At 40.3% G+C, this 11,219-nt stretch overlaps 1 protein-coding gene across 1 annotated transcript; it reads right to left on the minus strand.

Annotated features, from left to right (window-relative positions):
- Positions 1-2,027: 2,027 nt before the first annotated feature.
- LOC133545008 (myosin-7-like) lies at positions 2,028-9,321 on the minus strand. Its single transcript, XM_061890292.1, has 14 exons — positions 8,916-9,321; positions 8,023-8,149; positions 7,830-7,948; positions 7,573-7,769; positions 7,318-7,501; positions 7,074-7,239; positions 6,867-6,991; positions 6,230-6,538; positions 5,947-6,150; positions 5,558-5,854; positions 5,321-5,425; positions 5,150-5,245; positions 4,822-4,956; positions 2,028-2,146 (listed from the first exon to the last, which is right to left on the minus strand). The coding sequence occupies exons 1-14, from the start codon at positions 9,153-9,155 to the stop codon at positions 2,126-2,128; spliced, it is 2,325 nt and encodes a 774-aa protein (XP_061746276.1). The 5' UTR covers positions 9,156-9,321; the 3' UTR covers positions 2,028-2,125.
- Positions 9,322-11,219: the final 1,898 nt, after the last annotated feature.

Consider the following 11,219-nt stretch of genomic DNA (forward strand, 5'->3'; position numbering starts at 1 on the left):
GAATATGTTTGTCTTGATACAAGGAATAATGTTAGCTAACTTAGCATCAACTTAATGAATATGTTTGTCTTGATACAAGGAATAATGTTAGCTCACTTAGCATCAACTTAATGAATATGTTTGTCTTGATACAAGGAATAATGTTAGCTAACTTAGCATCAACTTAATGAATATGTTTGTCTTGATACAAGGAATAATGTTAGCTAACTTAGCATCAACTTAATGAATATGTTTGTCTTGATACAAGGAATAATGTTAGCTAACTTAGCATCAACTTAATGAATATGTTTGTCTTGATACAAGGAATAATGTTAGCTAACTTAGCATCAACTTAATGAATATGTTTGTCTTGATACAAGGAATAATGTTAGCTCACTTAGCATCAACTTAATGAATATGTTTGTCTTCATACAAGGAATAATGTTAGCTAACTTAGCATCAACTTAATGAATATGTTTGTCTTGATACAAGGAATAATGTTAGCTCACTTAGCATCAACTTAATGAATATGTTTGTCTTGATACAAGGAATAATGTTAGCTCACTTAGCATCAACTTAATGAATATGTTTGTCTTGATACAAGGAATAATGTTAGCTAACTTAGCATCAACTTAATGAATATGTTTGTCTTGATACAAGGAATAATGTTAGCTAACTTAGCATCAACTTAATGAATATGTTTGTCTTGATACAAGGAATAATGTTAGCTAACTTAGCATCAACTTAATGAATATGTTTGTCTTGATACAAGGAATAACCTTAGCTAACTTAGCATCAACTTAATGAATATGTTTGTCTTGATACAAGGAATAATGTTAGCTAACTTAGCATCAACTTAAGACAATGATGTTGCCTAGCTAGCGAGGACTTCACTTACATCTCTCATTCCTGCTGCTTCTTCTCTGCTGCGGGACAATAACTTTCTGATATCCATCTAGGAGTTACAGTTAGAGTCAAATCAAAATCAAAATATTGTAATTAACAAATTGTTGTTGGCTAATGTTACCTACCTCAGCAGTGATTAGAATACCCCCCTCCCCCCTCTCTCTCTCTCTCTCTGTCTCTCTCAACCGGAGTCTCGATCCACACGTGAATAAATTACCATATTAATTAGCCATGTGCTCATTATTACGTGGAGTGAATACAGTAGCAATCAATTACCATACTAAGTAGTATGTGCGCTGTTGTCTATGTTATGTAGACTTAAAACTCTGAAGTGTTTTTTTTTTTATTGGTGAAACTTTTACTGGGGCACTGCAGATCAACAGTGGGGCACGTGCCCCAGTGAAATCTGTCTGGCGACGCCCCTGTGCGGGAGCACTATGTGGTGTCGGCCTTCCGAAAGATCTCCAACTTGAGTGATCTGCTGATCAGTTCATTTAGAGACTCGCCCTCGTGGTTCATTGTCAGCGATGTGGTAGAATGTACGTGGGCGAGACTGGCAACACCCTGGCCATGAGAGTCGCCCAGCACAAGCACAACATCCTTCCACAGAAAAATACCAACACTCACCTGGTTCAGCACTTTGTCCGACATTGATTGATTGATTGATTGAAACTTGTATTAGTAGATTGCACAGTACAGTACATATTCCCTATAATTGACCACTAAATGGTAACACCCCAATAGGTTTTCCAACTTGTTTAAGTCGGGGTCCACGTAAATCAATTCATGGTAACACAGTTGATCTTCCATCTGGGTGACAGTTGTTGAAACTGATCACAAATGGAGCATCGCCCAATGCCATAGGGCGGAGCTCCTTTAGATCACCAGGTTGGGCATGAGGCATTCGAGAGGCATCCGGGAGGCCTCAATGAGGCGTGAGTGTGAGACCTTCAGATTGTCGATGGACCGTGCACATCCCCCTTTTACTTATTTTCGTATTTTCCTTCTAACCCCCCCCCCAACCGCCCCTCTTCCTTAACCCTAACCATTTTTCTTACCTTACTCATTGGCTTCTCTAGTCCTATCCCTATCCCTGAACCTAACCTAAGCATACAAGACATGATTGGAAAAAAAGAAAGCCATTTAAACTGCAGATGCTTTTATTTGACTTGATAGCCCAATGGGAGATTCACCATCAGGTAGAGGAGACCACAGGTAACTCAGAGGTGTTCCAGGATCTTCATTCTTCATCCTGCCCTTTCTTTGTTAAGAGAATGAAAATAAAATATTAGTTGTGGAATTTACTTGCACTTTTTATTTGAGAATAGCAGCAGGATTGTTTTTCATATAGTCTGACGTTGTGATTTACTGCAGATATTTTGTAAAGACATTTTCTCTCCATTTGTCTGCTCGTCCAAGCGTTTGGAGTTGCTCCTTTTGAGTCAAGTCATCGTCGTGTACCATCATGGGCAAAAGGATTATTTGGAATAAATATGTGAATTCTACAAGGCATTCACACATTTAAGATTGTACACCAAAACATATTCTATTTATTCATTTTTATTATTATTTATTTGTATTCACAAGCCACAGTTTTCATCTGAACAGAACCGTTCCAGTATCCAAACGTTCGGTTCGACCAGGATACGTGAGCTGTGCCAAAATGTTTTTTTTAAATCCAGTATTACCCGGCCTTCCCGATGTTCCTGGATATTTGTTCTATTGAAAATGAATGGGTCATTTTTTGGAACTTGCAAAATTCCCACATTTCTCAACGGATTGGAAGTGTTCCACCAGCCACAAACTTCACTCACCTGAGACAATCACACCACTAACACAGCCACAAACTTCACTCACCTGAGACAATCACACCACTAACTTCCAAGTTCAAAAACCTCCCAGGAATTGACAGATTTCCCCTGTTTTCCAAAGCTGTATTTACACCTCTTAGTGGAAATGTTTCAAAGTCCACATTTTTCAACCGATTCCAACCATTCTACTTTGAAAACATTTGTCTTAGTCAGGACAACAAATTGTATTTATTTTTTTCATACAAATTACCGGTTTTCCAGGAATTCCGAAATACTCGTTCTGAGTTGAATTGAAGTATTTATTTCAAACCTGCACAGTACAACAACACATGTTTTTTTTATATCTTGACAGACATTTGTGCAAGGCTTCAAAAAGGGTTGAATGAAGCAGATGCTTATGATATAGAATAGAATAGAATAGAAAGTACTTTTTTTTCCCCCAACCCCTCTCACCCATTCCACATTTAACATAAACAATATAACACAAGAACAATTATACCATACCAACAAAAACAAGAAAAACTCTGGTACACTAAAAACACTGTTAGTATGAGATGAGACAATATACACACACACACACACACACACACACACACACACACACCTCCCATGGCTCTGTGCTGAGGGCATCACTCTCTTTTCTCCTCGTACTTCTTCAGTACTTCTTTTGTGTTAGAACAGGTTTTTGACTCGTCCCCTAAGTTGTTCCACAGAGTGACTCCACGCACTGAATTTCAAAATTGTTTTTAAAAGTTGTTCTAAATGTAGGCAAATATAATGAGTTGTTTCCTCTTAGACCAGGGGTCGGCAACCTATTTTGTTGAAAGAGCCATATTGGACTAGAAATACAAAACCAAATCCGTCTGGATAAAAGCCATATGACATACAGATAGTGTGTTATGAAATAAACATTGAATTAAGAGGACTTAAAGGGAACTAAATGAGCTACAAATGAGGCATGATGATGCAATATGTACATACAGCTAGCCTAAATAGCATGTTAGCATGGATTAGCTTGCAGTCATGCAGTGACCAAATGTCTGATTAGCACTCCTCACAAGTCAATAAGGTCAACAAAACTCACCTTTGTGCAGTCATGCACAGTGTTAAAAGTTTGGTGGACACGTGATGTTTTGTTCTTGCTTTTCTGAATAACCTCTAAGACTTCCTTTTCGACAGTCGGAGTAAGGAACATCGAATAAGAATTGTTTTCAATAAGTTCCATGCACTGTTCATTTTTAATTGGGATTTTTTCTGCCAGCTCAGGCCCAACATTAACAAAAACATATGGAAGCCGTCAGCAATCATCTTCTTGTCACTTCTGATTTGGTCGTTGTCAACAAAAACAATGGTCATTCTCTTGATTGACAGTTTGAAATGAGAATCCTCGTTAGCATGTCGCCATTGTTCAACTTATTTCAACATTTCCAACACTGGCCCATTAATATCTTCTGGGGAAATTGTGCTGGTAGAAATATTTTCATGAATTTCCCATTGAAACGATTGGACGTATTCATAATTATACAATGACCTAAATGCCAAACTTTTTCGCATTTTTTACCCGATTCTGACCTTTCAACCTTCCACCCACACTACTCTAGCAATATATGTTGAACGCAAAATTCCCCAAATTCTCTGTTCTCCTGGAATTCACAGCGTTCATGCCGCCGCGGACTTTGGCCTGATTTGATATGCAGGAACTTGCTCTGTGGTACAATCGTCCAAAATCGGGATTCAAATTTGATCAACCTTGTCTCTCTCACTAACAAAATAGATTGACTTCACCCATGACCCGGAACAGGATAGAAAATGGATGCCTGTATGGGTTGTATCAGTGGTGTCCAAACTGGGGTCCGGCGGCCAAGTGCGGCCCGCCAGCTTCTTCAACTGCATGAGTTAAAGAAAGCCTGATTCAATTGAATCTTAAACAATGCTACATATTTGCTGCAATCTTGTGGGCAATTTGAGTAAATCAGATCATGACCCTTGAAAGTAATCCAAAATGATAGCAGAGCATTTACATATATGACACAATCCTAACAACTTTCTCTAGTCATGGTGCAACAAAAAAAAGGCAATAATTGAAGCTGATCGTTGAAGAAAATAGAGAACTTCAAGGACTTACCTTGGAGCCTACATCACGACTCTTGGCCCGTAACTTGTTGACCTGAGACTCTGCGATGTCAGCTCTTTCCTCAGCCTCGTCCAGTTCATGCTGAATCTTACGGGACTTGACGAGGTTGCTGTTGGCTTGTTCTTCCTATGGAAACATTGTCATGGTTGTGTTACTAGCAGTCAATAGTCAACCAAGAGGTCACAGGAACCCGGTTGGTAGAACATTATGTTATGGATGCTTATGTGCATGTCTACTTGCTGGATGTCATTGACATGATGCAACCATGAACATCAGTTCTACAATTAGACTGCACATTTTTATACACGGTTGTGCTTACAGCTTCCTCAGCAGTCCTCTTGTATGATTTGACTTTCAACTGCAGCTTATCCACCAGATCTTGCAGACGGGCAAGGTTCTTACGATCCTCTTCAGTCTGAAAACAAAGGAATCTGAAATGTTTGTCATCTTATACGGATCATTATTCATGGACTTTGGATTGTAATCTTACCTGGTAAGTTAGCTCTTTGATGCGCCTCTCATACTTTCGCATGCCCTTCACAGCATCGCTAGACTTTCTCTGCTCAACTTCTACTTCGGCCTCAAGTTCTCTGATCTGTCAGCAGGACAGGAGGATGCAGGGTTTCAGGTTTTCCATGTTCTATTTGTATATGGTCTGTATTTGTGCTTATGGTTTCATATGTATGGTTTTTTTTACAAACAATGTTATAAATGTTGTGACTCTTACCCTGGCCTCAAGTTTCTGCACCTGCTTCTTGCCTCCCTTCATGGCAATTTGCTCGGCTTCATCCAGACGGTGCTGCAGGTCTTTGATGGTTTGCTCCATGTTCTTCTTCATACGCTCCAGGTGAGCACTGGTGTCCTGTTCCTTCTTCAGCTCCTCTGCCATCATGGCAGCATCAGTGATGGCCTTCTTGGCCTTCTCTTCAGCATTCCTGCACTCCTGGACTGCATCTTCTACTTCGCTCTGAAGTTGAGATGAATCAGCCTCTAGTTTCTTCTTTTGGTTTAACAGGCTGGTGTTCTGATTAAATGAAAAGGTGTGTGTTTTAGGTTCAGTTCACCAAAAAGAAAAAGACCTGAGATACATTTGGGATTGGAGTTATTGGATTTCACCTGTGAGTGCAGCAGCTGCACCCTCTCGCTGACATCCAGCAACTCTTGCTCAGCAAGTTTGCGACTTCTCTCAGTTTGCTCAAGAGCAGCCCTCAGTTCTTCCAGCTCGGCCTGAATGAGGTTGTTACGTCTCTCCACAATGGCGATGTTCTCTTTGAGATCATCGTTGGCACGAAGAGACTCATCCAGTTGGATTTGAGAATCCTTGAAGGCAAAATGCTTTTTGTGAAAATTGTTTGCAGCATTTGGTGTACTTCTTAAGTTTATTTCAGCTAACTTATACCTTCAGGTGCGCATGAACAGATTTGAGTTGTTTCTGAGCTTCAGCTGCCTGTCTGTTGGCCTGACTGAGTTGAATCTCCATCTCATTGAGGTCTCCCTCCATCTTCTTCTTCAAACGGAGAGCCTCGTTCCTGCTTCGGGTCTCAGCCTCAAGTGAGCTCTGAAGGTTGTCCACAACTCTTTGTTGGTTTCTCTTCGCTTGTTCAATCTCTTCATCTTTCTCCGCCAGCTTGCGCTCAATGTCGGCCTTCACCTGACTGAACTCAAGCTGGACTCTGAGAATCTTTCCTTCTTCATGCTCCAGAGAGGCCTACAGAAATAAAAACAATACTTTGTAGTAGCATCCAGTCCACGACAGAGCTGTGCATAAAGAGAGTCTGGATAGCTGTTTTTCAGAGTTGGTCCAAAACATGGTGCCCTGTAGTCACGTGAGGGGCTGTTGACCAATCAGAGAGAGTATGACCAGATGATCCCTTAAATAGATGGTCAAAAGCCTGTCACGTGACTAGAGGGCATCTTGTCTGAAACCGAGTATCCATACTCTCTGCTCTAAGGGTCAACAACCTGCATTTTTAGATGGAGCTACTTAAAGCAATGTAAACCAAGGAGAGTTTTATGTTCTGCATTAGACAACATACCTCTGCCTCTTCCAGAGCTGTTTGGATGTCGGACTTCTCCTGCTCCAGCTGCTTTCGGATCTTCTCAAGCTCATGGATACTCTTTGCACCCTCACTGATTTGTTCAGTGAGATCCGATATTTCCTCTTTGCATAGAAATCAAATATTTAGTATTCATATTAAAGGTTTTCCAAATACATTTACAAAAATGAATTCAAACTGACTGACCTTGTAAGTTCTTGTTTTCTCTCTTCATAGTCTCCAGATGCTCAATAGATTCCTCATAGGAGTTCTTCAGTTTGAAGAGCTCTGTGCTCAGAGACCTCGCCTCCCTTTGAGAGCTTTCCAACTCTGTTTGAGACTCCTCATACTTTTGTTTCCACTCTGCCAGGACCTGACAGAGAGTCCGTCCAATCAAATGTTGGAATTACTTTCAATAACACTTGTTGGCAGACATTTGTTTAAACCTTGCCTTGTCAAAGTTTCTTTGCTTCTTGTCCAGGGCGGCAGCAGCGGCGTTTGACCTCTCCACATCCACCATGAGGTCTTCAATCTCATTCTGCAGTCTGTGTTTGGTCTTCTCCAGAGAAGAACATTTAGCATTCACTGCTTCCACGGCCTCCTCGGCATCCTGCAGACGCTGAGCCAGCTTCTTCCTACATTGTCACCGACAGTCTTTAGTGTACAGTACAAGGTGTGTCATTTATTTGAAAGTGATTTGACATACTTTGCCTCCTCCAACTCTTCAGTCCTCTGGATGGCATCAGTTTCATACTTGGTTCTCCACTGAGCCACCTCAGAGTTGGCCTTGGACATACCACGCTGCAGTTCAGCCTTGGCCTCCTGCTCCTCCTCATACTGCTCTCTGAGGAGGTCACAGTCATGGCGAGCAGACTGCACAGCATGGGCTAAGGCGTTCTTGGCCTAAGAAAAAACATTTGATATGCTTCATGATCAACTTTTCACCACAAGGATACGTCTTACCTTGACCTCCTCTTCCAGTTGTCGTTTCAGGTCTTCAATTTGTTGAGTGTTGGACTGTTTTCCTCGAGTTAGTTGAGACACTAGGGAATCCTTCTCCTCCAGTTGCCTAGAAAGTTCACCTAATTTTCAAAGAAGATTCTTTTAGGTGTTGATTTCTGTGAAGTGACAAATTGTTTTTGTATTCTTAAAATACCATTCTCAGTTTGGAGTTTGGCTTTGTGCATGGCAAAGTCATTGATGGTACGTTGTCCCTCTTCTGCCTTTGTTCTATATTCATTCATCTGATCTTCCAGTGACCTGCACATTTTCTCCAAATTGTTCTAGAAATACAAATACAGCAAATTCTATTGAAATACAGTCTGTAACTGTTGGTTGGGAGCAACTAAAACAACATCAAACATCACGACTGAGGTATCTTGACTCTGTTAATCGTGAACATTGACGCCACCTCTTAAAGCATGGGCTCGACATAAAGAAGCCTGTTCGAGAGAGCAGGCAGACATCGTACAGGGTAGACAAAACATGAACACCGGTGGATCTCCAGACTAAACTTCAGTTTGGGGCCAGAAAAAAAACACCAGCAACAATAAATTTGTGATTTTTAGAATATGAAACCATATAATATTGTCTCTACATCTTTTAAGTTGCTATCAAATGAAATGATGGTTACTGTAGATGTGAAAATGTGGATACATATTTTTACTTCTAGAAAAGGTTGATTGTGTGGTTGAATTCCGCGGAAGACAAACTGAATGCTAAATGTTAGTGTTTTCTTCTATAAAAGGATATTACAAACTGTTTTGCTGGTCTCGGACTGGTTTCTTGATTTTACATATATCCATTTAAGTGGTTTGGTTGAGCATTTTGTTGTGTAAAAGTTACCATAGCAACCATGTGGCCCCCAAGACTGGGGTCCGGCCATTTTAAAAGACCCCTTGATCAGCATGAGCTATTATAAATCCACCACATTAGAAAATTGCAGACTGCCGATTGACGTTGTGTCTGAGAGGTTTGATGATCCCAAAGAATTGACATAAACACATGTTGCAGATGAGTAAATGACAGACTCCATGTCATAAAACGTACCTTAGCTTTGACAACGTGTTCCATGTTGGAAACGACGTCGTCCAGTTCCAGCCGCAGTTCGCTCTTCTCCTTTTCCAGTTTCTGCTTGACTCTCTGCAGGTTGTCGATCTGCTCCCCCAGGTCAGCGACACTGTCGGCTTGTTTCTTTCTCAGTGTGGCGGCGGTGGATTCGTGCTGCAGCGTGGCCTCTTCAAGGTCTCTGCGCAGTTTCTGAAACTCGGCCTCCCTCTTCTTGTTCATCTCGATCTGGGCCGATGTGGCTCCACCGGCCTCCTCCAGCCTCTCACTGATCTCCTCCAGCTCCCTGGCCAGGTCTGCTCTCTGCTTCTCCACCTTGGCCCGAGCTGCTCGCTCTGCCTCCAGCTCTTCCTCCAGCTCCTCAATGCGGGCCTGTGCCAATGGAACTTGAATACTACTTTCTTAACCCTAGAACACTAGACGTGTCATAAGTGATACCACAGTTTTTGGGCCCCTACATCATCAATGTAATTATGTTTTCCCAAAAAAGCTTGGCATATCAGATCTGATGCATGCAATAAATGCATAATGCATCCCCTGGCTTCCACCTGTTAGACCTGCTACCATGGGGCAGGTGCTACAGGTGCATCAGAGCCAGAACAAACAGGCTCAGAGACAGCTTCTTTCCCGAGTTGTCACCATCTTGAACTCTAACTTATAATAATAATAATAATAATAATTCACCCCTGTGCAATATCCTACCCTAACATCCTACTGTGCAATACTACCTTCTAATGCTTTAACTTATAATAATAATAATAATAATTCACCCCTGTGCAATATCCTACCCTAATACCCTACTGTGCAATACTACCTTCTAATGCTTTACGTCCGACACTGATTGTTGTTTATTACTTGTCTCGTTCTATATATTGTACAGTATTTTGTATTTCGTTAGTGTTCTGTATATTGTACAGTATTTTGTATTTCGTTAGTGTTCTGTATATTGTACAGGATAGTAGTCTGTTTATTTCAATTGTTAGTTTTTCCTTTATTACCTCGTGTTATTTATTTGTTCCCACTTCCACACCTTAAATTGGAGTCCTTCATCTGGTTGTACGCAAACATAATGACAATAAAGTCCATTCTATTGTATAATCCACAGCAGGGCAGTAAGTGACGTAACAGAAGGATTCCACAAGATTGACACAAAGAAGAAACGAGTGACATCTGATTTTTGAAGAGAAACTTTGGCAAATTTGAAAGGGATAAAATATGTTTTTTTATTTGTTTGTTTTTTACTAAACATAAGTATGAACCGATAATCTGGGGATGCAACGTGAAATGACTTAATATTGTAGATTATATTTTATGGCAAATCTTTTTTAAATGTGTGTATCAAATTTGAAACAACAGGTATTTAGGTCATGGAACTCTGAATTAGTCAATTGGCATTTTATTGCATTTTATTCATTATAAAAAATCCAGCATCATACAGTCTTACGTTGATAATGTTTACATTACACAAAATGATATATTTTGAGGTAAAATACACATATCCAATTTGCTGAATTATTTTGCGGTGATCACTCGCTGTGACGATCAATTGTAGCTTCCTGGTTTTGTAAGAGAGAAAAGCAATCAATTCTGGTTTTGGATGAGAGAAAAGCAACCAATTCTGGTTTTGTAAGAGAGAAAAGCAATCAATTCTGGTTTTGTATGAGAGAAAAGCAATCAATTCTGGTTTTGTATGAGAGAAAAGCAACCAATTACACACAAAGAATACACAACCATGTTGACTTTGTGTGCGGGTTTTTTTCAAAGATATTTGCAACATGGAAGATGCTTTGAAAATGATAAGGAATGTGATCTGGAGCAGCTAGAAGAAGGTGATGATGTTCTTTTTATGTTTGGAATGTGAGTTGAAGTGATCTGGAGCAGCTAGAAGAAGGTGATGATGTTCTTTTTATGTTTGGAATGTGAGTTGAAGTGATCTGGAGCAGCTAGAGGAAGGTGATGATGTTCTTTTTATGTTTGGAATGTGAGTTGAAGTGATCTGGAGCAGCTAGAAGAAGGTGATGATGTTCTTTTTATGTTTGGAATGTGAGTTGAAGTGATCTGGAGCAGCTAGAAGAAGGTGATGATGTTCTTTTTATGTTTGGAATGTGAGTTGAAGTGATCTGGAGCAGCTAGAAGAAGGTGATGATGTTCTTTTTATGTTTGGAATGTGAGTTGAAGTGATCTGGAGCAGCTAGAAGAAGGTGATGATGTTCTTTTTATGTTTGGAATGTGAGTTGAAGTGATCTGGAGCAGCTAGAAGAAGGTGATGATGTTCTTTTTATGTTT

The sequence above is a fragment of the Nerophis ophidion genome, linkage group LG28 (assembly GCF_033978795.1).
Source record: "Nerophis ophidion isolate RoL-2023_Sa linkage group LG28, RoL_Noph_v1.0, whole genome shotgun sequence".
Lineage (NCBI taxonomy): Eukaryota > Metazoa > Chordata > Actinopteri > Syngnathiformes > Syngnathidae > Nerophis > Nerophis ophidion.

Excerpts from the sequence above, each read along its gene's own strand:
- LOC133545008 (XM_061890292.1), bottom strand. The coding sequence starts at position 9,155 with ATGAACAAGAAGAGGGAGGCCGAGTTTCAGAAACTGCGCAGAGACCTT. Across the intron at positions 7,240-7,317 it reads AGCAAAGAAACTTTGACAAG|GTCCTGGCAGAGTGGAAACA; the intron begins GCAAGGTTTAAA and ends ACTCTCTGTCAG. Across the intron at positions 5,426-5,557 it reads TGCAGAAACTTGAGGCCAGG|ATCAGAGAACTTGAGGCCGA; the intron begins GTAAGAGTCACA and ends TCCTGCTGACAG.